The sequence below is a fragment of the Aulonocara sp. 'chitande type north' Nkhata Bay genome, linkage group LG3 (genome assembly GCF_057382095.1).
Source record: "Aulonocara sp. 'chitande type north' Nkhata Bay isolate Kocher_YH1m ecotype deep benthic linkage group LG3, A_spYH_male_GT1.1, whole genome shotgun sequence".
In the NCBI taxonomy this organism is placed as follows: domain Eukaryota; kingdom Metazoa; phylum Chordata; class Actinopteri; order Cichliformes; family Cichlidae; genus Aulonocara; species Aulonocara sp. 'chitande type north' Nkhata Bay.
In genome coordinates this window covers 20,145,548-20,173,223 of record NC_141346.1, presented here as the reverse complement: position 1 = coordinate 20,173,223, position 27,676 = coordinate 20,145,548, and the positions used below count along the sequence as shown (strand labels likewise).

The 27,676-nt window shown below is 40.9% G+C and overlaps 2 protein-coding genes across 2 annotated transcripts; one reads left to right on the top strand and one right to left on the bottom strand.

Moving 5' to 3' along the window:
* Positions 1 to 1,372: 1,372 nt before the first annotated feature.
* LOC147334428 (atrial natriuretic peptide receptor 1) lies at positions 1,373 to 11,601 on the bottom strand. Its single transcript, XM_086287333.1, has 23 exons — positions 11,479 to 11,601; positions 11,180 to 11,291; positions 10,867 to 10,999; positions 10,644 to 10,776; positions 10,007 to 10,111; positions 8,711 to 8,813; positions 8,316 to 8,461; positions 8,162 to 8,234; positions 7,730 to 7,874; positions 6,403 to 6,489; positions 6,173 to 6,316; positions 5,872 to 5,993; positions 5,410 to 5,548; positions 5,186 to 5,234; positions 4,992 to 5,093; positions 3,953 to 4,072; positions 3,691 to 3,784; positions 3,420 to 3,507; positions 3,113 to 3,252; positions 2,576 to 2,728; positions 2,396 to 2,494; positions 2,181 to 2,272; positions 1,373 to 2,094 (listed from the first exon to the last, which is right to left on the bottom strand). Exons 1-23 carry the CDS (start codon positions 11,512 to 11,514, stop codon positions 1,903 to 1,905), a joined length of 2,607 nt encoding a protein of 868 aa, XP_086143459.1. The 5' UTR covers positions 11,515 to 11,601; the 3' UTR covers positions 1,373 to 1,902.
* Positions 11,602 to 13,770: 2,169 nt separating this feature from the next.
* On the top strand, positions 13,771 to 26,245 carry LOC147334427 (nephronectin-like). Its single transcript, XM_086287332.1, has 13 exons — positions 13,771 to 14,327; positions 15,195 to 15,295; positions 15,938 to 16,030; positions 17,727 to 17,846; positions 18,086 to 18,205; positions 18,288 to 18,422; positions 19,322 to 19,396; positions 21,394 to 21,909; positions 24,758 to 24,841; positions 25,006 to 25,104; positions 25,277 to 25,463; positions 25,536 to 25,620; positions 25,701 to 26,245. Exons 1-13 carry the CDS (start codon positions 14,260 to 14,262, stop codon positions 25,785 to 25,787), a joined length of 1,770 nt encoding a protein of 589 aa, XP_086143458.1. The 5' UTR covers positions 13,771 to 14,259; the 3' UTR covers positions 25,788 to 26,245.
* The last annotated feature ends 1,431 nt before the right edge of the window (positions 26,246 to 27,676 follow it).

The following is a 27,676-nucleotide window of genomic DNA, read 5'->3' as shown; positions in this document are numbered from 1 at the left end:
CGCACTCGCTTACATCACTGTCATGAGACATTCTCGCAAAAAAATCACGGTTTTAGTAACGCAGTAACGCAGCGTTCCTACGGGAAAGTAACGGTAATCTAATTACCGTTTTTGCAATAGTAATCCCTTACTTTACTCATTACTTGAAAAAAGTAATCGGATTACAGTAACGCATTACTGCCCATCTCTGCTTACTAAATATTAAAAATCTACTTTTCTTAACTCTCCACCTATATTTTTGGCCAAAATAAAAATTATTTCTGAACAAAGCCACAAAACCCAACAGCTGTGAGTAAAATGCAGTTTGTCACTTTATGTCTGTAGACAGGAGAGTCTGGAACTGGGAACTCATCTATTCTCCCTCAGAGCCTCTTCTTCTTCATGTCCGCCAGTTGTCATGTCAGCCATCTTTGACACAAAAAAGTAAACAGACCACATCGCCTCCATCTCTTTAAGTCTTCCATCTGCTCAACAACGTGACATGAATATTCACACAGAACATTCGTGACAAAAGGTGCTGATTAACCAGCCGGTGTGAAGTGTCTGAGTATGAAACTAACTGGGAGGAGAAAGAAATGGATGGAATAATATAATTGGTTTGATTTTATTAATGCCTTTAGAGAAAAACCTCTGTGTTGGTTTATTGTTGAGTATTTCATGGATATCACCATTTTAACTGTTGACCTATTTTATTTTGAAATATTACACAAATGCTATAAAAACTAAAAACTAAACTATAATTATGTTCACTCCAGTATGTTTGTAGGCTGACTTTTGTGTCTCGTTTCTAATAATATTTCTATTATTCCAAGTGTTTTACAGAAAAAAATAGGAGAAAAAAAAATCTAAGATTTGATTAAAAACATAAAAATAAAACTGAAACAGGCAAACGGGACAAAACATAAAACCAACATGGCCACATGTTAAATGTTCATGAACCACAGGCGCTAAAGAAAACACTGGCAAGTACCACCAAAAGTCTTTGAAGTCAAAATGTCTGCTTTTCAGGTTTGAAATCACAGAGTCCCTGTTTTTCATGAAGCATATGCAGTGTTTGAGATCATGAATGGAACTTTACAAAAAGGGCTGGTTTTGCAAAACCTTGTGCCATGATTGCGAAAGCCCCAGCGAGTCGATTACAGATTGTCTTTGATTGTGTTTGAATCTGTGTGACTGTGATTTGAAGCTAAACAGTGACCTAGAAAGGTCCATAAAACGAGTAACTGCAGTCTAGACACAAAAGAGTTCAAGAACTTCCTCCAGCAGTTCTTTAAATTATGACAGGGTTGCTCTAGTCTCACAAGAGGGACTGAATGTATTAAAAGAATATGCAGAAACTTCAGCAAAACTTCCCGTGAACACAGGATGTATTTATTCAGCATTAATGTCAGTTTGAGTTTTTGTGCACAGTCCAACAAACAACACAAACTAATAGCAGTAAAATATACCTGCAGTATTCTGAACTGCAGTATTCTGCCTTTCACTTGTAAACAAATTTAAGACAAAACATCGAAGAAGAAACAAAGTAACTCATTGGTTCAGACCAGGTGCTGTCTTCATCTAAAAGCATCCCTGGTGTCACATTAAAATTCTATACATAAACTTTTCATCCTCATAGTCGACTAATGGGAAAGTGCTTCTTCACAAAAACATAATAACAGCATAGAATATAGTAAAACATAAACTATCAGGCGAAGATTTGACTGGAGTGAAAAACATAGCAAATGGCAAAATTTAGACTAAGATTATTCTGTTTTTCAGTTTCGTTGAACATTCCTCGGTGGATTAATGAGATCCACCGGGTGACCATACATGTGAAATGTAGCACACAACACAGTAATGTATTCTTCTTAGGCTAACAGTGAGGACATCACAACAAAAGATAGATCCACAGTTTGCGGTTCAGGCTGGGTCCAGGAGAAGATCGTCATTCAGATACCCCGGTATTGATGAATACAGCTCTTGCTTCTTCTCTGCTTCCTCTTCTGTCTCCGTGGTGATGAGTTTGGCTGTCTTTGGGTCTGCAATGATGTCCTTGGAGACCAGAGAAGTCTTCTTCCCTTCCAACCAGTAAGTAACCATGTCACCTTTACCCTGAAGAAATTAATCAGGTCCAGAGTGTTAACTGGGCAGCTCCCAGTTTTACCTTAACTGGACTCCAATGGGAGTGTACAGCTCACCTTGACCTGAAGTGTTCCTCTGCACTCCAACACGTAGCCACCAATCTCTTCCAGTAGGTAAAAGACACTGGAGCTGCACTGGATCTTCAGGGCTGCAAAAATGGAACATACCAGCTTGTTTCACCCCAAGAAGAAGAAAGTTAAGTCTGTGTCCAGTAACCAGCATTTGTTCCAGTAATAATTAGTCATACTCTTATTAGGTCCTGCAGTCTTACCAACGCTTGTTGACTCCATCCTCGATGCTGTGTTCACTGTATCTCCAAACAGGCAGTAACGAGGCATCTTTGTCCCAACCACCCCTGCCACCACTGGACCTAAAAGGACTCAGAAGAGTCACGGGTGGAAAAATGATTTAACAAAAATTTTTTATTACAGTGGCTTAGTAGCTTGTATACCGGAGTGTATCCCAGCTCGTATCTGCAGCTGAGTGTTGGGTTTATGGGGGATCCTGAAGGTGCGACAGACGCCCACCAGATCCAGAGCCATGCTGGCGATCTCTGAGGCGTGGAGTATCCCGTTCTCCTGTGGAACACCAGAGACCACCATATCTACACAAAAACAAACAAACAAAAAACAACAATCAAGTAAAAAGATTTCACAGGACACTATAGAGTCTTGTGAAAAACCAAGTACACCTTTATTGCTTCCATTTATGAGCAAGTGGGTAAGACGGAGCCAGATGCTGCTAACATAAGAGAGCAACATCCCAGAAAATTAACCACGAGGTCGGACCAAGGTCAGTTTTGAGAGAAATTAACAAAACCGAAAGAGCTACATCTTTGACTCTACCGGCTTCAGTTAGCATTTTAAATCTTTTAGTTCATGGCAGTACAATTAGAAAAAAGACCAAACAAGTGTGGCTTGTTTGGAAAGGCTGCCCGGAGATGAGCTATATATTTATATAGCTATATATTACCATGTGTGTCACTCACATGCGTCTCCGATGGTTTCTACCTTGTAGACATCGTAATTGTCAATGATGTCATCGAAAGTTGTGTAGAGCTTGTTAAGGAAGTCCACGACCTGGTAAGGAGTGCTGCTGCTGGACAGCTGGGTGAAGCCCACTATATCACTACACAAACACACACATACCATCCTTTATTATGGTGGCTGTAAAAATATAGAAAAGTATAATAGAATCCATAGAAATTTATTTAGCTCATGTGGTTGCTACAAACCAGCATTATTAGCCTCATCTGACTAAAGACCCCAAGGTTTTCAACTCTAGTCTATCTTTACCTGAAGAAGACGGTAGCACTGACATAGCTCTGAGCTTGGGAAGGTTTTCCCTGACGGAGGTCATCAGCAACCTGTTTGGGAAGCATACCTGAACCACAAACATACAAATGTCAGTAAAAGGCGAGTTTTAACTGGTCAGAGATATAGAGAATTGTATAATCTGCATACAAATAAATGTTTTCTGGATGAAAATGTGTGTAATAAATGTGAAACAGAATCATCCTACTAACCTAGTAACACATTAGTATGTGTGTGTGTTTGTGGGTCATACTGTATAGCAGCCTATCAGTTTTCTGTTTCTCATGCATCAGATCCTGAGTCCGCTCAGCCACCAACACCTCCAGATGTTTGCTGTATTTCTCCATCTGAAACAGAGACAAAAGAAAAAAGCTTTACATATACAGTATATAGCATTGATGTAATTTAACATATGATATTACATGAGAACATGGTACAGTGCACAGTTTGTTACTATAGTAATAACATATAATGATTATTGGACTGTCCACTGTATTGACAGAGTTTGTTTTTACCAGGTTCATCATCATGTCCACTGGGCTGGTTTTGATGGGGTTAATTCGATGCACAAACTTCTTGATCTGTTCAAAGGTAGGTCTGTGGGTAGGGTTATGAGAGCGACATCGCCGAATCAGCTACGGAAACACAGGTGGGTCAAAAGAGCAGAACAGCTGAGATGGAATATTCAGTCATCGAGGATCATTCAAAGAAGAAAACATAATTTAAACAAAACATCAACTAGTTCAAGTATACATGACCACAAATGCAAGGAACACCTGACAGCTGTCAGCTACAGACATCCTTCACCCAGTCAAAACATTACCTTGACTGTTCTTCAGAAGTCCAAATCACTCGTTTCAGGTGAAAGTAAATTTAGTGTTTAACTTGGAAAGCAAGGTTTTAGAGTATAAAGGAGTAGTGTAGAGGCACAGAATCCATGATGTTTTAAGTCTGATGTGACGTTTCTGCATTCTGTGATAATTTGGGGTACTTTATCATCTCCTGGTCTTGGTGGTGGTTCATCCACGTGTTTTATCAAAGTCAGCACAGCCCTCTACCAGGAGATTTTAGAACTCTTCATGCTTCAGTTTGGTGACGATATTTATGTACATGCAGATTCCCTCTTCCGAGAGGACTTAACACTTCCACTACTAAGTAGTTAATAAATTGTTTGGTGGTGCCAGAACTACTACCAAACAGTTTGCTAACCATTTTATGACTATGCTTATTTGGGGAGCTAACTCACCTAACCTCAACCTGACAGATTCTACAGCTCGCTGAGAGAAGGAAGATGAGGAAGTTGAAGCTGAGGTGCCACAAGCTGATCACCTTCATGGTACGAATACTGTAATTATTGATGCAGTAATTTGTGTTAAAAGAACTATAACTAAGTTCTGAGTATATAAATGAACACATTTTTTCCTACAAAAGTATGCTTATAACAACCTAGCATACGAACACTATAAATTTTTATTTATTTTATTAATGATAGCACATTTCATACAGCCTGCTTTCAACCATTTCATAACAGTCAGTTTAAAGGGAATGACATACCTCTACATAGTCAGCGGGACAGGGGCAGGTGTTGTCAGCTTTACTGGAGATCAATTCAGGAAGAGGAGGACACCAGGAACACTCGAGGTTTGACTCCTCTGCCTGTAAACCAAAGCATTTTACGAATTTTACTGAGGGAGACCATGAAAGCAGCACAGTTACAGTGAAGGGAAAGGACACTCAGACTGACTTACAGGGACCGGATCACTGCGAGTTGCAATCTCCAGCAGGATGATGGAATAACTGGGAAATTTACATACAGAGAGTATCAACTGATCTATATTTATTTATCACATTGTGGAGACTGAGCTAAAACTACAGTTTTGCTTTGGTTTAGGGTAAAGGTGAGGGAGGCAGATGGAAGTCTTCGGGGAACTGAGGTGAGTAAGTGAAGGAAATTTAAAGTTAACTCTGTGACCTGAACACATCTCCTGCCAGCGTTGGCTCCGTGTTAGAGTCCTGAAACTCAGGCGGCAAGTACACTTCCAAGAGCCTCTGCTGATAGGTGGAAAGAGGCTCCGCCCCATCGCCCGTGCGGTAGGTTCCCAGACCGTAATCTAATTGGAGATTATATGTAAATAAAAACAATTGTAGATATATAATCAAAAATTTTGCTGCATTCTAGATTATTTTTCAGATCTATTTTAGGATGACAAAAATTTGGTTTAATTAAAATGACAATAAAAAACGGAGATTAGAACAATTCAGAAAGAGATTTCAGTTATAGAAAATGATCTTCACTAAATTAGGAATAAAGCAAACGTTCACTTTCAAAGCTAGTTTATATCTGGTAAGTTTAACAAGTATTTACTGGGTTTTTTTTATTTACACGTATAGTTTTAATACTTTTAGGAACATTCTTTCTGCACGCTCAGATCACCTGTTATTTTGCAGACCCAGCGGTCGTCTAAGACACAGTTTAGAGAATTCAGTCGGCCGTGACAGATCTTATGTTGGTGCAGGTACGACATCCCTCTGGCGATGTCTGTGGCGAAGGAAAACCTGGCAGGCACAAACAGTCATGCATCTAAACAGACCTTATGAGAACCCCAAATGAATTGGAAATGTGTGTGACCAATTAACTTACAAAGACAAACACTTTATGTGTAGTCGCATTATGCCTTAATTACCTCAAGATGTCATTGTACCATAAGCAAGAGTCTGTGTGATTATCTGAGTACCTGAATCCCCAGTTAAGTGGGATCTCCTCGTTAAGAAGGACATCGTTAAGGCTTCCTTTTGGGCAGTACTCTGTCACTATGGCAACATTTGGCACCTCAACACAGCCACCGATAAACTTACACAGGTTGGGGTGATCAAGCTCCCTGGAGACAAACATAAAGACAGAAAGTCAGACTAACATGCTGTGTATTTGCAGTATGAAGGGGATAGGTTTGTATTTGCATCTTACCTGACTTGCTTGACTTCCTGTCTGATGGTTTTGGACAGAGAGAACGTCTTTGTGTGAATCCTTTTGATAGCCACGGTGCGCCCATCACTGGAAAACAAAGTGGCTTTTAACATACATTTCCAAATAATATACCAGGAAGCTGGAGACATTTCTATTGGCGATAGGTATGGATGGTGCTATAACCAGTGTGTGACACAGAAGTGGCAAAGGACAACTTGTGGCTTTGACAAACAAAAATCTTGACCTCTGGGAATCAGGAAAAGATACTTGAAACTGGCCCTGGTGGCCTATCAAAGTATCCGAAATAGCACAGTACAGTTTTATATAAAGACAGACAGGCGGTTATCAGGGGTGCAACAATACTTGTATCGGTATTGAACCGTTCGATACAGTGCTTTCGGTTCGGTACGCATATGTATCGAACAATACAAAAGTTTTAATTTGTTTTATCAAATTTAATCGAGCGCAGATCCACTGAGCGGAGCGCAAGCTAGTGAGACAGAAGCTAACCTCGTTGCAACATAGCAACTGCCTCAACGCTACCCGAAATTGAGCCTCCCCCACCTTCATTCGGATCTGGCGTTTGGAACTATTTTGGTTTTCATGTGAAGCATGACCCTGATGGACAAAAGTAAAACAGTATGTCGGATGTGCCACGCAATGCTCAATTGGTGGGAGCTAGTGTGTTAGCGCACTTAGCTTGTTAACGTGTTGACGCCGTCCAGCCCCACACACGGGGCGATCCGTGGTAACTTGTTAACGGAGATTTGCCGTGCTGTGGCGTTAATGTCATTTTAACGAGTTTAAAGCTGACAGCACTGGTGGGAACACAACGAATATGACTGCACATTTACGCCGACATCATCCTAGTGCAAAGACAAGTGGAAGCAGACAAAAAAAAACAACAAGCACGCATGCTACAAACTTTACCCGAGTCATTTAGACAGCCGTTAGCACATGATTCTCCTCATGGGGACCTGATATGTTTAATATGCTGCTGAGAATATAGCCCAGAAGAAGCGTATAGTATAGCTTTTATTTTGGAAAGAGCCATTTCTCTGTAATAAACTCTCTTTTCCAAAGATGAGTGATTTCTTGATCAGACAGATTTATTTATTTTTATTATTTTGTTGTTTCAGCAACATTAAATTTAAAAACGGTACTTTTGAGGTAAAATATATATTTATAATTTTATTAAATGACAAATTAAAAAGGCATGAACATTTTTTTGTATCGAAAAAATATCGAACCGTGACACCAAAGTATCAAACCGAACCGTGAATTTTGTGTATCGTTGCACCCCTAGTGGTTACATAGGTAGGCGTACTATATGCCAGTGCAGGTGAACATTGTTTTTCGGGTTCCCAGTTGTCCTGTACAGGTGCTTAGCGCTGATACACAGCTAGTATGACTGTCATTGTTCCCCACTGGTACACTCATTATGCTGCCCATGGTCATGTGCCCCTCTTGATCTGCAGAGAAAAACAGAGTTAAGTTTTAGATTTCCTTCATGTACATAAAATGTATACAAATTTACAGATGTGGGTCCATTTCAAATCATTCTAAATCAGTGCTGTTAATTAAGTTTTTTTGTGGTGCTTTGTGTCCTGCTCTGCACTGTAATGTTTTAGATCTGGTTCATACTCTTTTTGCAGTAATATCTCTCTTGTGCAGCTTTTAGGCAATTCCAGCATACACTCAGAGCCTTTCAGTACTTACTAAGCTACTCTCAGAGTTTTATGTAGACTGTTAAAAGGACCTTGTTTTATTGTAGAGAAGTCGATGATCCAGCTTTCGTCCCACAACAATTTCTGTTTCTGGTACCTTAGCCACTACAAGAGACAGATTTATTTATTTATTTTTAACTGGCAGACTTTTTTTGAGCATATGTGTGTTGTTGTGTGAGTCCTTACCACAGCAGTCATTATGAAGGAGAGGCAGAGCAGACTGAGTGGCAGACCGATGGCAATCTTCGTGGAAGGGGACATAGGGCATTCACCACAGTCAGCTGGACAGGTGGAACAAAACTCCGCCTCCTCACAGACACCATCACCACAGACTTCAAGGGTGAAATTTAAAGATGAAATTGTGACTTATTTACTTTTTTATGGCAACACTATGTTTGGGGTTGACTGACTGCTGGAACCTTATGACATCTTTGCTGCTGGGTTATCAGTATAATCTCTGTCATCAGTGGCCAGAAAATGTTCACATAACAATGACAATATGATCTAATACAGAAGCTTTTGTGCACTCCTTGTTGCACTTCTTATAGTCAAGTCAGGATTTTGAGAGGGGAAAAACATACCCACAGCAGGCAACACGGTGGTTTTGGCCTCCAGGGCAACCTGCATGGTACCGACCCGAATGTGAGCGATGAGTGAGTTTAAGCCAGGATGAAACAGAACCACCTACAAATCAACATGTTAGATTAACTGGCTGTAGACAAAACATCAGCAAAGAATCAGAATGTGAGTATTTAATAGTAACTGAGTGTAGCATCTGCATGCAATTATATTATTTTGTCATTGGGACAGATTATAATATTGTAGTATTGCCCTACTTTGAATGAAATAGGTTTATCTGTACAGAAGCATATGTTACATCTCTGCTTAATGTTCTGTATTTAAAGAAACTTGGTAACCAGTAACCAGTACAAAAGGCTTCATTTCTGAAGAGACTAGGTCCTAGACTTGAAATAACAGTCAAACCAGAAATTTTGAAAACTGTAAAAGATGCTTTTTGGACAGCTTCCTCTTTTGCAGAAACAATGTAGGGTGTAAATACTAGAATTAAGGAAGAAGAACACTGTCTGTATAAAACAATGGAATAAAAAAGAATAGCAAAATACAGAATTATTCATTCACTTGAAATGACAGCACGAGGGAAAAGGTTAATTTTTCAATGGCTCTGGCTCTAGTGATCCAGTGATTCACTCTTTGTGCTTAAACCAGACAGTTATCATTCCTGCTGAGTTATGCATCAACCTAAATTGCTAAATGCAACCAATGAGATGACCTGTAGGTCCAGTAAGTGTATTAGTATGTTCCTAAAATGTTAGTTTTCCTATTTTAAGTTTTTGTTTCATTGAGAAACTGCTGTACTTTTGAAGACCTCAGTGACCTCATTGCTGGATATGCCCAATCGTGTGTTGTGTATGGATTAATGTAAACTATTTTAAACAATTATTTAGGCTTAATGTTCACTATTACACTTCCATCCAGCCATTTTCTACCGATTATCCAGGTTAGGGTTGTGGGGGCAGCAGTCTGAGCAGAAAAGCCCAGGTTTCCTTCACCACCTCCTCTAGTTTATCCAGAGGGGACACCGAGTTGTTCCCAAGCCATTTGTGAGATATAATCTCTTGAGCAAATCCTGGATCTGCCCTGGTGCCTCCTCCTGATAGGACATAACTGGAATACCTCGCCTACGAGGCATCCAGGGGGCATCAACTGGGTGAACTGGCTCCTTCCAATGTGGCTCTACTCTTATTCTCTGAATTAATTGACCTAAATCCATTTAATCAGTGGTGGAGTTATATTTATTTTTGAAGAGGAACTATGTGAGATATGGACTTATTAAGATAAACTGGCATGTGTGTTACCTTCGCGGTCCAGTTGGTCTGGGTCATCTTCCCAGAGGTCGAGACGGTATGTGTGAAGATTTTTCCATCATCAGGAATCCAGGGGCCACAAATGCTCTCTGTTGTCTGTTAGTGAGGAAAAAACAGAAAACTTTATTTTTATGAGAGAGCTTTTTATCTGTTTACTTATCTGTCAGACATTACATAGATGGACTACATCTAGAAAGTAGATCTGGGAAAAGTAAACGGATCCTAAGGTGTCTTAGACCTGCAGTTTCTCACCACTAAGGGGTGACTACTTTGGGTAGAAAATAAGTGAATATGTCAAGAAGTCTAATAGAAAATGATCCCACTGCTTATGTAATCTGTGACCTCATTAAACACTAGTCTGGTTTATTTATGGCCTCTGTTGCGAGTTTAAAGTTTAACTGAAATCAGCATAATTTAGTAAATTATGGTCCCAATTTTGAGTTAAACTGTGTAAACAGTTTAAGTTTTGGAGCTGACCAACCTTGGGATTAACCTGTATCTCCATAGTACGCTATTGTGTGAGGATTGGTGACAAAATTTGCCAAACTACGTTTTGCAACTAGAATTTGGAGTTCTCTGTGGATTGTGTTACAGAGAGGAGTGATGAAGACAAGAAGAAGCAGTGCACCATGTATCCCAGCGGGCAGGAGTGGATGTTAGCGTGGTGAATGCAGCAGTTCTCGCCATTTGCATCTTTCCAGTTGGCCGGACATTCGTGATGTTCACAGAACCTCCGAGCTGATTCAGCGTCTTCTATGTCACTGAACACACAGACAAAGCAGACCAGTTTATCTAGTTTATTTTGTTCAGTCTAAAATTATTCTGCTTTATACCCAGTTTAACCAGTTTACCTTTGAGTGAAGACGCGGTTTTGGACGGCCCAGTGGTAGAAAGAGTCCTGGGCGGTCACCGAGTATATGACACTGAATACCTCACCACTCTTTATCAACTCTGGAGGACGAAGAACCCAAGCCATCTCCAGACCTGGACAAGAGCCACAGGATAATAGACAGACAGAGATTTTAGACTGCAATCTTTAAAATAAATAATTTCAGCCTTCACTGGGGAGCTGTAATACTTGTTATTTAATCTCGAGACCAACCAAAATCTCTCTTCAAGACCTACGGTTAATGATTGTATTGTAACTGCCGTCTGTTTTCTCACCTCCACAGTCGATCATGTTGTACTCGTTGGGCCTGTCCAGAGGCCAACAGTCGTACTCGCTGTTGTCCAAATCGTGCCAGCAAAACACCAGACCAACACCACAAACAGACACCTGGAAACAACACGACACGTGTTCAATGACCAAAATTACACCACAAATAAAAAAGGAAAAAGCATCCAGAGAATCATCCGAGGTGCTCACATGATTAAAAACTATGGACCTGAGCTCGTTCCTTTGAATTTAAATATATTAAACTTTAGGCCTGTAAAAAAAAGGTGTTTCATATAAGATGTCTTACCCAGAACAGAAACCAAAGTCTTTGTTGTTTCTTCATACTGTTGCTGTTGAAAGACAGACAGGTGGACAGGATGGAGACAGGTAGGAAGACTGACTGAGAGTCTCGGACATCTGCAGCTTCTGAGCTGCTCGCTCGCTGTGGAGTCAGAGCTGATGGAGCCGTGGTAGGTAGAGCGAGGCAGGAGACACTAGAGAGAGAGAGAGAGATTGGATCCCGTATTTCTCCCGTGCGCTGTCAAAGCTGAATTCAATGTTTTACCTAGAGATGGCTACACTTCACTGCCCTCTGGTGGTGGCTGCTGTTACTGCACTGATCTTTAAACATTTACTATTAGCTCAGTTGAGTTTTTCCCTCTCTACATTTTTAATTCTCTACCGATAAAGGCTTTAAAGAATTAAGAAATATTGTATTGTTATTCACTATGCAAACCCAGTTTTCTATGTGTGGTCTTTTGGAGTTTTTTAGATTTTTTTTTTATATTTAAAAGACAAATTCTTCTTCAAACTTCTTGCAGGTTTTTTTAAAGAGTCAACATGCGCTGACTTCACTTGCTTTATTTACTTTGTAATGATGGATTAAAGCAAAAAAACAAAAAACAAAAAAAAAACTTGTCAGTTACAGTTTAACCCTGTAAGGCAGCGGTGTCAAACATTTAGCCCACAGGAAGTAAACCAGCCCACTGGATGGATCTTTTGAACTGTTAAGATATTGTGACAGACTTTACCCATGATCTGCTGCACCACACTGCAGGGATCTGTGCTGATGGCTCTCCTTGGGTTGTTCCCAGTACTGAATGTGGAAAAAGTCAGACATATTGATGACTTTGCATTTAATTTTAGATTGTAGGAAATATTTAAAGATGCTTTTCACAAACCAACCAAGATGTTTGCATAAAGGTTATCTCAGTTTTTTTTTTACTGGTCTAGCCGAAAGCAGACCAAAACTGGTCTGTATGCAGCTGATGGTCCACCCCCTTGCTTGAAGGTTTATGACTTATTGTGAGTGTTCAGGATGTTACTCTAAAAAAATGAATGCTACATTCCTTTCCTTATGTAATTACTCAATAGTTTTCCCACTCTTGTCCATTTGAACAATACAAATTAAAGTGTCCTTATGTCTACTCCAAAGAGGTTACAGACCTCTGTGTCCTACCTTGGGGCGATCGTGGCTCAAGAGTTGGGAGTTCGCCTTGTAATCGGAAGGTTGCCGGTTCGAGCCCCGGCTTGGACAGTCTCGGTTGTTGTGTCCTTGGGCAAGACACTTCACCCGTTGCCTACTGGTGGTGGTCAGAGGGCCTGGTGGCGCCAGTGTCCGGCAGCCTCGCCTCTGTCAGTGCGCCCCAGGGTGGCTGTGGCTACAATGTAGCTGCCATCACCAGTGTGTGAATGTGTGTGTGAATGGGTGGATGACTGGATATGTAAAGCACTTTGGGGTCCTTAGGGAATAGTAAGGCGCTATATAAATACAGGCCATTTACCTGTACACAAGCTGAAATCTGCTCATTGTAGCACTAAATAGCTTTTTTTCTTTCTATCTGCTCATCATACAGACAACTGAGGAAACTTTGTAACATACATAACGGCATATTTGTAGCTAATGTAATCACTGATGTTAACACACACACGCGCACACATATAAAGTTTGCTGTAGCTCTGGTATTTTAGGTTCCTATATAACTCACAGATTTTACAAAGACTGTAATCTCCAAAAGAAAACAACAAATCAGCCAGCTCCTGACAGCTGTGCCAGCTACTTGTAAACATGAACCACATCCTTAATTATCACTAATGAGATCATTTAACTTCAAATATAACTGTTATAAAATTGCCATACTTTCATTGAGTTATCCCTTTGTTTTTATTTATCCATGAACACATATACGAGGGTCATAAACTGCAAACTATATATTCTTATCAGAATTTAAACATCTATGTTAATATCTTAAATATTGATATAGAGTAACACAGTGTCAACCGTATTTTATTTATTCCATATTGCCTAAATTATTTTTACAGCAGTTAAAATGTTGATGACAAAATAACACTGTTATTATTGTTCTTGTTGTTATTACTAGTACTACCGTCAATAATAATAGTGGGAAAAAAGTATCAGTAATTATTTATTAACATTGTAACTTTGGTCGTTCCTGACTGCCTAAGAACATGACGTCACAGGGGAACAGCTTCATGAAGTGAAAGGCTCTGATTGGTGCAAGATGTTCATGAAAACGGACGTGAATGAATAACCCCACGCGCCTACGCTCCATCTGTGTTTATGCATCAACAGAGAGCGCGTGGGGGGTTAAAGAAACAAATCCGTCTTCGTGTTAACGACTATAAACTTCCTGCTCGCGCGCTGTCCGAATGTCTGTCGGGTTATTCCCCGGCACGCGACTCCACACAGTCCAATTCAAGCGCGCGAGGACACTCTCCCGGCTCTCTTTCTCTCGCGCCTGCTCGCGCGCAGGGCAGTGAGAAGCGCAATGATTTAGCGGCTTTTAATTCATTTTTCTCACATTTAGCATCGCAGCTGTGTTATTCTACATGTCGTTTTTGATCTATTTTTATGTTTTACTCACTGGATTCAGCGGCTTTTTGCACTTTTGATGAGCCTTCTTTTTAACCAACTGCATGTTTTAAATGTCTCGGGTTTTTTTTTATTTTACGCACTGTGTAAGTTTTCACGGGTACCGGTTCCCTGCCGAAATCCGAGATATTTGGAGCGAACTGTTTGACTAACCCGGGCCGTGCTAGTGTTAGTGTCCCGGGTTAAAACCGCAGGATGTTGACCATAGTTCTCCTGTCTTGCTTCTGTTTGTGGACACGGGGCCAGCGCTTGGACCACGACAGGTCAGGAATTTCTTTTTCGTTTTAGCTGGTTAAGCTTTTTTAAGGCAATTTCATTGAAAACATGTTTTAAAAATAAATGTAACTAGATAATTCTAAATAATCTTGCTCACAATGATACATTTCAACTGTCTGGTGCTTTTCAGTGACAGTCACAGTAACGCACACCTGTGCAAAACACGAGCGTCTTCTTCCTTTCTGCATGGTCTTGTTTCTAATTAAAGGGTTTGGCTCAGAAGCAGTGCTGAAGAAAAGGCAAACAAGTCAAACACTTTAATGTCTGTGCAATTAAAGAACATTTTAACTAAAAGACAGCAACTAAAACCGTGAATTCATTTCTAAGGGGAGAGACCTGGGAAGAAAGGAAGAAGAAAATCCAGAGTTAAAAAATAACTAGCAATGAATGATGATGGGAACACTGAGGAGGACATGATGAAGAGGGGAAAGTATGTGGAGGGAGTGGAAAAAAGGCACGCACAGCACCCTCCCCTCCTCTATGGCTGATATATTTCATGTTCAGACAGGCACCAGGAAACAGGAGATGTCAATAACACACACACACACACACACACACACACACACACACACACACACACTCTCTCTCTCTCTCTCTCTCTCCAGCCGGTCTCAACTAGTACAGGCGACATAAAAAAGTCATGGAGCCACAGAGTAGTTTTTTAAAGCCTCAAGTCATGTTTCTCCCTCAGATTGTTTCTGTGTCTTTTCTTGTTGTCCTAACAGTTCATTGGATTTTTGTTCATCCACAGGGTCACATGACCCCGTGCAGGCAGCAACACCCCCCCACAACGCCCCAATCCTAACAACATGATATGATCCTCAAACATGCTGTGTGTTCATGTGTGTTTGCAGCTGGGCGGACCAGGCCACGTTGTCCCGTGGACTCTGTCGCTATGGAAACAGCGTGGAGTGCTGCTGGGGCTGGAAACAGTTGGACTGGGGGCGATGTGAACGTAAGGACACACATTTATACGTCCTTTCAGTGAAGTCAGGCTAAAATCCTCCCTAACCAACTGATCAGCCAGTGGACTTTTAACCTACTTAATGCGACTGCTGATAGCTGTTAAAGACACAGACTGTATATAGAAGAAGGCAGTAGATACAGTGATGTCACTTGTAGTTTTTTTTTAACCTGCATATTTTTAAGCTTCAGTTTTAGCTTTTGTGATCAGGCATTTGTTGGTTTGTGAGGTCAGACATGATGGTATTTCAACCCTAGGGTTCAGTGATCAGCTGTCAGCTAATGCTAGCAAGCTAGCATCCCCAGCAAAACCAGCATGTTGGTTAGAGAAAGTTTACATTTGTTTCAATGGGGGACCACAGTCAGACTGGTGATGGAAACCAGTCGACAAATAAACTGGACTGTGTTGACTGATGGTTCTTTGTTAAACCAGCAGCTGCTTGGAAGGAAGGAAATCAGCTTTAACTGTGTTTTTGTGCATCTGTTCAGGGTTTAAACACTGAAGGAGCAGCTGCAGAGACCGGAGTGTGTTATTTTATTTAGGACTGAAAACTGATCTGCAGCCAGTCAGCCTTACATATGTTTGTACATGATTCAGTGTATGTTAACACCCTCTGTGTGTGTGTGTGTGCAGCTCACTGCCAGCAGGGCTGTAAACATGGAGAGTGTGTGAAACCAGACCAGTGCAAATGTCACCCAGGATACACGGGAAAGGCGTGTAACCAAGGTATGTCTTTTTACTCAGCACAGAGTACACCAGGTTCAGACGTACCTATTCAAACTTCTCTATTTTTATGCATTTGTAATTAAATGGAGGTGTTACATTTAGATATGAGTGATGCACAGATGCTGTGTTGCTGTTAATAAGGAATATCAAATTTTTTTAAACTGGCCATGCCATACCATGGCAGAGATAGATACTGTGGTGCTTTGGATCATTGCCCGTTTCTATCCTCCATCATTCTGATAAAAATGTCTCATCTCACCTTCATGTTTTTGAATTTAACCAGTGTTTTGCACCTTGTTGTGAAGCCTTTGCCTTTAGTCATTCATTCATGTTTGTTTGGTGGTTGTGAATGTTGGAGGTATAGTGGTTAGCATAGCTGCCTTCCAAGCAGTTGATGTCAGTCAACTGGGTAAAAATGGCTGTGATTCCTGAGCACTTTTGTTAAACCCATTTGAATTAAAGCCGGAAGTCTGTACTTCAGTCACATCTTGCTAGTGTGATTTTTGCTAGTGTGTGTGGGTACAGAGAAGAAAGTACGAAAGCTGTATGTTAATATATATGCATGTTAAAACTTGACTGTGGATCTGCTTCTAAATTAACCTCAGTGCATGAGCAGTGCAGCAGTGAACCTCACAGGTGTGTTTCTAAATTAAGATAGATATAAAACTGCCTTTTAATAACCTGACAGAATAGGAGATTGCTCATAAAGTTAGCTCACAAAGTGAGAACTCTTCAGCACATCTGCAGGGAGCTGGTCCAGATGTGGACTCCTGGTTTCACAGAGATCAGATTGCCCATCATGCATCTGTTTTGCCTCAACAAAACAGATGCATTCCTGTCATGTTTGTTTGACCTGCAAGGGCGTGTTTTACCTGAAGACCCCCAAAACACACAAACACACTCTAACTACTGTTTCTAATCTTAGGCCTACTCCACCCACACACAGTGTTAATGTCCTGATTAGAGGCTTCATTATGACTCATATCCTGACCATAAAACAGCATCTGGAGACCCCCCCAGAAGTCCAAACACACACGCTGTGTGTGTTTGGACTTCTGTCTTTGAGAGGACACTCACTGAGAGACCTCAAAAAGCCCTTTGAAGCCATGACGACCGTCCTGCTTATGATGGTTTCAGTCCTGAGTTTATCTAAACTCAGATGTTTCTCCAACACTTCAGAGCACACCGCTCTGTCTTCCTTTCATTTAGATAACTTAACCCTTTAACACACAAAATTGCTAAATTATAAAATAATTCTCTTCTTTCAGGAACCATTTCAGTTTTCTCTCGAGCCCAAAATGTGAAGCGCACATGGCAAAATCTATTTGGAGCTGATTTTCTTCTGTGCTGCCACGATAAATCAACTGTCAGCATAAAGCCCGTCTTCTCTCCTTTCCAAAGATGATTCAAGTTTGTCTGTAGCACAAATGGAAATTTAAAGAGCGCTTGTAAAATGGCCCTGCTACTGAGCCTGTGGTAATAAAGGGTTAAACCAGGTGTTTACCTGAGGAGTGGGTGATTTGTTCCACCTGGAATGCACTTTTTGTCTCAGAGCAAGAGGTGTTTTTACAAACACACACTTATTTAAAATGCTCAGGGCTTAAGGTCAAAGGTTAATCCCGCAGGCTGACAAGATGAGTGAAAACAGGGAGGAGTTTTATGTTTAATACCCCCTCTGTGTGTGTGTGAGTTTCAGATCTGAACGAGTGTGGCGTGAAGCCTCGGCCCTGCAAACACCGCTGCATGAACACGCCAGGCAGCTACAAGTGTTACTGCGTGGACGGGTACGTGCTGCAGCCGGACGGCAGCTGCAGGAGTGAGTTACTCATCGAGCGTTCGATTCCCTTTCGCAGAAGTATTTATGCACGTGTTCAGTGTGAGCTATAAGCTAAAACACAGTGCAGTCACCAGCTTTATGAGGCCTACTTGTTTTTCTTGTGCAGAGTGTTTTATGAGTTGTCTCTTAGTAAAGACAAACATTATAATCCTTTTTGTCCTGTTTATTTTTCTCTGTGAGTCATACTTTGATTTTTTTCGGTGTCTGTACGCTCGCAGATGCCCAAACCTGTTACCATGCCAACTGTCAGTATGGCTGTGAGGTGATCAAAGGGGCAGTGCGATGCACCTGTCCATCGCCAGGGTTACGCCTGGGTCCAGACAGACACACCTGCGTCGGTAAGTTAGCTTGCTTTTTTAAATTCCTGGATGAAGAAGTGCAGGATCATCTTTCGTCCTCCACCTTTTTCTTTCTGTTCAGACATCGACGAGTGTTTCTTGGGTGGAGGCGTGTGTCCTCGTCGCAGAAAGTGCGTGAACACTTTCGGGAGCTTCATCTGTAAATGTCACCTGGGCTTCAGACTCGTGTACATCAACGGGCGGTACACCTGCATCGGTGAGGCTAAAACCCTGGAGATTAAAGTAAAATAAAATAAAATGTGATTTTACAGAGCTTTCATTTCTTCTTATACATAAATATGTCTTAACTATTCACAAAACTCCCTGCTAAGTCACTGTGGCTGTACATAGACTCTTTAGCATTTTAGCCACTGCCCTGCTGTTTCAATTAATTAATTAATTAATTAATTTTGGGGGGGAAGTGACCATATTTGGACAAGAAGGTGAAGTTTTAACTTATCAGTTAATGCTAGCGTATTTGGTTTGCAAGCAGCATCACAAGACTGTATGGGTGCATCACACCTATCTAAATATCTAACCCATAGTTAGATAGGTTTACTGCAATTAACTTCACAGCAGCCATATTAGCGGTCAGACAATTACATGTAAAATGTTCCGATAACAGCATAATATGACAAACATGCCACAGGTCCAGTTCAGGGACTCTAGTTACCTGAGGTGGAGCCTAGCAGACAGCTAGCAGCGACATCTGCCTGTTTCGAATGATCTATAAAGACCAAAATGGTTTTCGTTTTTTGTAGCAGGCTGGAAACATGTTTAGTCTGCTGTGAAGGTGGCCAGTTTGACATCTGAGTCTGTGGGGACTGACTGAGTTTGGGGGGCCCTCAAGTGGACATTAGAGGGACTGCAGTCTATCAATTCCATGCTGGCTTTATTTTTAGTTCTGGAGGTTGCTGCTTGTTTTAATGGAATGTTTTATCTGCTGTTTTAGCCATAAAAATATGCTTTGTTAGTCGAATTCATTTTTTTAGACGGATTTCTGGTGTTGTAAATAACTTATTCTTCAGACTTAATCAGAATGAAGTTTAATTTGTTAGAAGTTAAAAGAAAAAAGAAAAGAAGGCGCTTCTTCCTCGTTTCTCTCTTTGTTACCAGATAAGGACACTCGTCCGTTCTGCTCTCTGAATCCATCGTCTCCAAAGTGCAAGTGTAAAGACAGCAGCTGCAAAGGTAAAAACAGCTCTTTATCACAAACACCTGTCCATCTCTTAAAAGGTTAGGTTAGGGTTTATTCTTTAGACTTTTCTTGTCGTTTCAAATAAAAAGAGAAATCTGTCGAGTTCTGAAGTTGTATGCTGCATTTCACACAATCATATAATCAGCACGGTAAAGTAAAATGATGGAAAAAAGTTTAGATCTGTTGATTCGGTAGTGTCCCAGACCTTCCTTCAGTCTCTGTCTTCTGACTCTTTTATTGCTACTCAGGACAGATGAGAGGCAGGTGTTGGTGAACTGCAGGCACCAGTCAGACACATTTCAATGATAAAATCTGCTTCAAAGTCTGAGCTGAACTTCAGCTTTGCTTCTGTAAATTTCCCCACCAAAAACACAAAACTTTAAAAAAGGTGTTGAGCTTATAATTAGCTCCACTTTGGGCTGAAACAACATAATGAACACTGGCTTTGTCATATCTTCACACACTGCTTCTGGTTTAGATTTAAATAAATAATGACACAGTGCAATATGCCATGTGAATTTTTTCCTTTGAGGTTGGATTTCATAATCTTTTATAGTATTATGTTTTAATTAGTGCTGTCAAAACTAACGCGTTAAAGCAAATTAATCCGCCATCACGGTCAACGCGATTAAAATTTTTAATGTAATTAACGCATCTGGAGCACAGAATGACTCAAAATCCCTGAAATATTTCAGCTAACACATTTCGGGCAGTTTGTCCAAGTAGAGTTACCTTTGCACATTCGCAAATAGGCAGTTGATCTGGTAGTGACGGGCAGCTGAACCAATCAACTCTATGGAAGATGATAATGATTTCTCAATGGGAAATTTGAGTATTAAAAAATAACAAGACGGAGCAGTCGACCGACATAAAGCATTATGCACATTGTGCCAGAAGGAATTTTCTTTTCACCGAAGCACTTTGAGCTTAAAATTTCACATTGACCCAAAGCATACATTAGTCTGGGATGGTGCTAGGACTTTGGCTAATGCGTCACCCAGCTTGCGACAAACCACTCACGGAGCAGGGGACTCAGTAAGTCTACCTCGGACATATTGACTGAAACAATGCCATGTGGATTGCAACAAACTGCAGACCTATTAATATCAATGAGAACACGCTCTTTACATAGCTTTGGTTCCTCATTTCAAGGACTTGAAGTGCCTCGCCAAGAGTGACAGAGAGAGAGAGAGGGGATAAATGTTTACAGAGTTTTTTGTTAACGTGAATGTTCAAGCTGTTCAATAAACATGTTAAGTGCGTATATTTTCCCTTTTTCTTGAGTCTGTTTGCTCATGCAAAATGAAATGCGATTAATATAGAATGAAAATGAAGGATATTTAATCGTGACTAATCAATATTAATCCACAGTAACCCAGTGATGAATCTGATTCAATATTTTAATTGTTTGCCAACAGTAATATATATTATATATTAGTGTACACTTACCTATTAATATATAGGTTTTTAAAAAAAGTTGTATTTCACAGGAGAGAACCTGTGTTAAAAGATATAAGTTAAAACTATTTAAATTCTCTCTGAAATGCTGTCATTGGACTAACATCACACAAAGTCTAAATATGATGTCTTAGCAGACAAACAATAGACAGACAAACAGATTATATAATATAAAGTTGGGTCTGAGAACAGCCTGTGTAGATCAACAGCATGGAAACATGAAGGAAACCTGAATCTCTTTCTCTTCTTTACAGCTGATGGGAAGATTAAGTTCACTTCTTTACGTCCCAGCACACTAGTTCTTGTTCCAGTTGTTTTATTGGTCTTATGCCTCTTGTGTATCAGTTAATGGCACACAATTTATCCAGACTGTACAAATATCGCCTAACAACCACTCATTTTTCACCTGCCTGTCCTCCCTGAGGTTTACACTGTTTTTAAGCACGTCAGCAGTTCCCCCGACTGCAAGTTTTGTTTTTGGCCTTAAACTCTGAGGCAGCAGTAAAGTTTACTTTCTTTGTTTTACTCATAGCCATCCCCAAAGTGACTGTAGAACCGCAGAGACCAAGAACTACAACTCCCATGACCTCCACCATCATCACTACCGCTACATCTCCTCCAACCACCACAACTGCCCCCATCCCAACAACCTCCCTGTCTACATCCACTGATGTTATGACCACCACTCCAACACCTATAACTGATACCACTGCTACACCAGTTACTGCCACTACTGTGACAACAACAACACTTGCTGCTACTACTACAACTGAAATGGATACGACAACTCCCACAACGCCTCCTCCGTCCACCACTTCTGCTATTACTACTCCTAGTACAACAACAAATGTTACTACCATCACTGCAAGTTCAACTACACCCACCACTCTGCTAACTACAACCCAGACGACACCTTCTTCTCCTCCTCCTCCAACAACAACAACACCAGCAATCACTACAGTGCTGCCGAGTACCTCGCTGCAAACCACCACGGTGAACAACAAGATCAACAAAGACGTGACACAAAAGCAGCGAGGAGACGTGCACAGTAAGGACACACAAACACAGCACACATCCACGGACCTGCCGAGTATGAGCTCGCCCAATCACACTGTTTATTAATTAATTGGGAAGAAGTCGCTCTTGTTGCTGTGTTTCATTATGGCCAGGTACAAAGTTAATGTTATAAAATGTTTGCTGTGAAATGTTAGCTTCATGTATCAAATACTTTTATTTTTAAAGCCAGTTCATCAACTTTCAGGACATTTTTTCAAACACTAAAATCATCAGTTTCTCAAAAACTATTAAGGACTAAAGTCTGAACTTTTCACGGACCCCAACGTAAAAGTGACTCAGTGTCTGTAATATGGGACAGATGCAGATGCAGATCTGAATGTTGACCAGTAAAAATAGAAAAAGAAAAAAGAAAGCCCTCTCCGGGTCGGGGATGAGTTCCTGCCCCAAGTGGAGGAGTTCAAGTATCTCGGGGTCTTGTTCGCGAGTGATGGGAGAAGGGAGCCGGAGATCGACAGACGGATTGGGGCTGCAGCTGCAGTAATGCGGACGCTGCACCGGTCCGTCGTGGTGAAGAGGGAGCTGAGTGTAAAAGCGAAGCTCTCAATTTACCGGTCGATCTACGTCCCTACCCTCACCTATGGCCACGAGCTGTGGGTAGTGACCGAAAGAACGAGATCACGGATACAAGCGGCAGAAATGAGCTTCCTCCGAAGGGTGGCTGGCCTCTCCCTTAGAGACAGGGTGAGAAGTTCGGCCATCCGGGAGGGGCTCAGAGTAGAGCAGCTGCTGCTCCACATCGAAAGGAGCCAGAGTAGGTGATTCGGGCATCTGACAAGGATGCCCCCTGGGCGCCTCCTGGGTGAGGTGTTCTGGGCATGTCCCACCGGGAGGAGGCCCCGGGGCAGACCCAGGACACGCTGGAGAGATTATATCTCTCGGCTGGCCTGGGAACGCCTTGGTGTTCCCCCGGATAAGCTGGAGGAGGTGGCCGGGGAGAGGGAGGTCTGGGCCTCTTTGCTTAGGCTGCTGCCCCCGCAACCCGGCCCCGGATAAAGCGGAAGAAGATGGATGGATGGAAAAGAAAGTCCAACACTTGTGTAAATTCTAATTGGGGTGGCTATAGCTGAGATGGCAGAGCAGGTCAGCCACTAATCAGAAGGTCGGTGGTTTGATCCCAGGCTGCATCCTGGCTGCATGCCAAATATCCTTGGGCAAGATACTAACCCCGTGTTTGCCTACTGGTGGTGGTCAGAGGGCCCGGTGGCGCCTGTGTCCTGTGCCTTGCCTCTGTCAGTGCACCCCAGGGCAGCTGTGGCTACAATGTAGCTTGCTATTGCCAGTGTGTGAATGTAGTGTAAAGCGCTTTGGGGTCCTTAAGGACTAAAAAAGCGCTATACAAATGCAGGCCATTTAATATTAACCTCCTAGGACCTGGCTTCCACATATGTGGACATCACATTATTATTGATTTAGTTATTTAGACTAAAATACTCAATTTTGGTGTACAGGGGCCTGATATCCACTTACGAGGACATTATACTGCTACTGTTCTATCAAAATTTTAAACGAATATCCTCATATGTGGCTCTCAATTTTCTTAAAAACAAAAATAAGGTTGAAAAAAAAATCTGGTAATTCTTTGTTTTCTACATTCATTGGGCCCCAATATGCCCAAATATCAAAGAAAAATTAAAAATACATGTCGTGGAAGAGTTCAGGTCTTAGGAGGTTAAAGCAGAAAGAAAAAGAAAACTAATTAAATTAGTTGGTGTGTTGTTGAATTTCACAGTAATGTCAAATGAAACAGAGTACTTTTTTAACATAAAATACTTGACTACAAAAATAAAGAAATTTCTATTTTCGTTGGACTTCAATGCTCGATTAAGAAGATGCAACAAAGTAAAAAATATCAAAAACAGTCAAAAATGAAAGAAGGTCAAGCAGAAGATACAATAGCGTTAAAGCTAACCTTCATGTTTCAGTATGTTTGGTCTACTTAAAGTTTTATAAAGCTTCACACTGCCAGTTAGAGCTTCAGCAGCTCCACCAAGATCATGGTGGATGTGAAGCCTCCTCTCAAAACGCAAAAATTAGCTACTTAATATGAGAAACAAAAAATTAAGAAGATCGAGACTATAATCAAGCGAAATAATCTGGCAGTAAGATGATTTCACTTGGTAAGATTTCTTAAAATAAGATTTTTTTTTAAACATGTGAGAAATATCTTAAAGGAAGTGCTGAAACACTCCTTCCAAAAAAGTTCAAAACAAGCCTGTCAATGCTTCTTTCTCATTTTGAGAGAAAATATCTTGAAAAAAGATGATTCTTCTAAGGCACACAGTGAAGTCGAACCCAGGATGGTGTTGCTGTGAGGCAGTAGTGCTAATCACTGCTCCAGTATTCTTACCTTTTGTAAATCGTTACTGGGAGGTCTTGAAGTAAGTTTTTGTCTGATTGCGTTGTTACTAAGCCAAAATAATTCAAAGAAGTGACTTAGATTGATGTCTTCCAGTTAAAGATTCATGAAAATAAACAAAGGTAGAAAAATGAAACCAGTTTTTGCATGCTAATCTAGACTTTAAATTTTTTTTAGGATATGTAAGAAAGTAAAAACTGCAAACTTTGGACTTCAGTCTGGTTTTCACATGTGTGTATACAAAGCCTGCGTGTTGGTTGAAGAGGATTAACATTGATTTTTCTCTTTTAAAATTTTCAGTAATTCGTTTATATATGTGCTGGTGTGTTTGCTTTTGTTGGTTTATAGACTGAATGTCTTTGATGGGCGGTTAGAAGCATTTTAAATACTGAATATCAGCATGAACCAAATAATACATTTAGGATAAACTGATCGTTTACTTATTTGTGTGTGTGCTCTGCAGTCCCTCGACATCCCGGTCACAACCACGTGTGGGAGTTTGACATCGAGCTGGGAAACATCGCGGAAGATGCCAGAGACGATCCTGGTAAGCACCGGTTACACTGCGTGATAAAGGAGGTTAATATTCATATTTTTAAAAAAGCAGACACATCTCATTCCCCTGTTTAAAAGAGGAGATTACAGGGTCATATCAAACTTCCCCCAGCTGGTGACTTTAGTAGCATTCCTGTTTCCCTTCTTTGATCGTAGAGGTCGGGGAGCTCCGTTGCAGCTTCAGTCACAGACTCTGTGACTGGATGTCTGACAGTGAGGGAGATCTACACTGGGAGACGGTTCAAAGTCCTGCAGGTAACACACACACACACACACACACACACACACACACACACACACACACACACACACACACACACACATTTTCATGTCATAGTAAGGATGTCTGATTGACATGATGTGTTCCCAGTGAAAAGTAGAATTAGTTTCAATTCAGTTTCTGCTCTGATGATCGTATGTGTCTCAGGTGGGTGGTACCTATCTGTCCCCGAGCTGAAGGCGGGACAGACAAGCATCCGTGGTGCTCGACTGGCCATCCAGGTAGTCCCTTCCTGGAGCCATGGCGACCTGTGTCTCTCCTTCTCCCATTGGTTGACGGGGCATCACGTGGGCGTGCTGCAGCTGTTCGTCAGGAAAAAGGGACGAGACCAAAGGTACTCGAGTCAAAGTGCCACGACTGTTAACTCCTGCTGGAGTCGCCTCTGTAACACTTTTTGCTGCTGCAGGTATGGCCCCGCCCTCTGGAGTAGGACAGGTGGGCACGGTTGGAGACACACGCATGTTACCTTGACAACACACTCTCTGGACAGGGTGAGGCAGACGTACATGACCCAAATTTGTTGCTGAGCTGAGTTTGTGAAGCTGATGATGACGGATGTGTGTGCGTGCAGGTGCTGCTCAAGGCCGAGCGGAGGATTGGACGAAGTGGACAGATCGCTGTTGACGATGTCACTTTGAGACGGGGGCCGTGTCGATGACACCAAATATAGACCTTCAGGTCACATGATTTAAAGGACCAATGTTGCTGCAATCCCAGCATCAGGATTTCTGCCCCCTCAGAGGAAGAGGAAGTTATGTGGGTTTGTGGTGAAGCCACAGCAGCAGTGCTTCAGTTTAAATTTTGTGCTGCGTGACAGTAGAAGTTCCTGTTTATGAGCCGGACTGAAGATTTGGAAACACTCAGAATTCATTTTGGAAAGGTTTCAGATTTACTTTAACTGTTTACTTTATATGTTAATGAGTGCAAAGATTTATTATCATTAATTATCATTTATAATCAATGTAGTAAAAGTAACATATCGTTACAAAGATTTACAATTTCACACTGATTTCACTGATTTGTACAAGGATTTCAATTCATAGAAATACTGCAGTGAGAGTGTAATAAATATTTAGGTCCATATTTTTTTGTTTCACTGTAACGTTGTAATAAACTTTATCGATCATATAAATCATGAGTAAGAAATCATTCTAAATCTTCTGTGTTGGGAGACAGATGCAACTTCACATGCAGGAAGAGAGGATGAGGAGGGCAGAGATTTGCCTGGTGAGCATCTGCTTCAGAGGGCGCACACAAAGAGATGGGTGGAGCAGCCAGAAAGCTGATTGCTACTTTCCTGTTAGATCAGCAGATTTATTGGTTTATAGACACGTGACTGTGGAGAGTGAAACCTGTCGTTAATCTTTAAGCCTGTATGTTTAAAGACGGTAACACCGCAATCACCAAAGTAAACCAACTCCACTCTACAGCCAAGCTACGTCATATTGTCTGTCAGAACAACAACACAAAAGTCATTACACTGAATCTATATATGCATTAAGTTAGTCTCTTTTCACAGATCCATGCATTTAACTCGGCATTTTTCACTGCAAAATGTCCTGTAATCCAGTTTATCAGTACATCTTCTTCACCGTTATCTAACATTGTTGTTTTATGTTGTTAATAAAAAAAAGTATTGTTTAAAATAGTAAATCAAGAAGGCTTAGAGTTAAATCTGATGCCCGATACAATAATTAACTGCAGTGGAGTCATGTGTAGGATGGATGCAATTAGGCAGTGGAGAAAGTTTTATGTGTCAAAATACTGAAATACAAGAAGAGAGATTGTTCTCACTTTGGTACAATCTATATTTAGATTTCATTGGACAAGCACTGTTTGAGTGCTTGCCCTCACAGAACATCACTGAGTTGAAGCTACATGTTTTATCTCATCTCTTTCTCTATTTCTAATATGGATTGTTGCTTATTGTCTTGTAATCTCTCTTCATATATGAAAGAGACTTATTGTGGTTTAATACTTCAACTCTGGTTTAGAGTTATGCTGAGTACAAAGTACTTATTGGTAGCCCACAAAATGTTACTCAACAGAAGAAAAAACAGGTCATTGCCTTCTTCTTTCTGATTTAACAGGTGTTAAATAGATGAAGCCTGCATAAACATGCACTGTTCTCAGTGTATATAGAGCCCCGTGTCATTCAGAAAACCACTGTAGTTAATGGAGTTCGGGCTAAACAGTTTCTTAGTGAGACAGTGGAAATAACAAAAAAATGCTTGAAGCTTCATTTTTACCCTGACCTTTTGTTTTATTTTTGGTCTTTCATGCAAACAGTAAGACAGAATAAGAAAAAAGAACACAGCAATAACTCTTGAATGATCACTTGAAGGCAAAATTCAAAAGTCAACCCATACATAATCAAATTAAAACAAAAGCAGCTAGAAAACAAGGAGTAAGGGAATAAATGATACTGCTCTCCTTTTAATGACTCACCCTGGTAAAGAATCAATTTCCATTTATCTATATGGGACTTTATGGCCCCAAAATATATGTTTCTCAAACTCTCCTCTTGTCATTTCATTTCATTTTCCT

Coding starts and splice junctions, on each gene's coding strand:
- LOC147334428 (XM_086287333.1), bottom strand. CDS start 11,514: ATGAAGAAACAACAAAGACTTTGGTTTCTGTTCTGG. Junction 7,875..8,161: donor CTTCTCTACAATAAAACAAG/GTCCTTTTAACA, acceptor TTTTCTCTGCAG/ATCAAGAGGGGCACATGACC. Junction 2,729..3,112: donor AGAAACCATCGGAGACGCAT/GTGAGTGACACA, acceptor GTTTTTGTGTAG/ATATGGTGGTCTCTGGTGTT.
- LOC147334427 (XM_086287332.1), top strand. CDS start 14,260: ATGTTGACCATAGTTCTCCTGTCTTGCTTCTGTTTGTGGACACGGGGC. Junction 16,031..17,726: donor GGGAAAGGCGTGTAACCAAG/GTATGTCTTTTT, acceptor TGTGAGTTTCAG/ATCTGAACGAGTGTGGCGTG. Junction 18,206..18,287: donor AGACAGACACACCTGCGTCG/GTAAGTTAGCTT, acceptor CTTTCTGTTCAG/ACATCGACGAGTGTTTCTTG.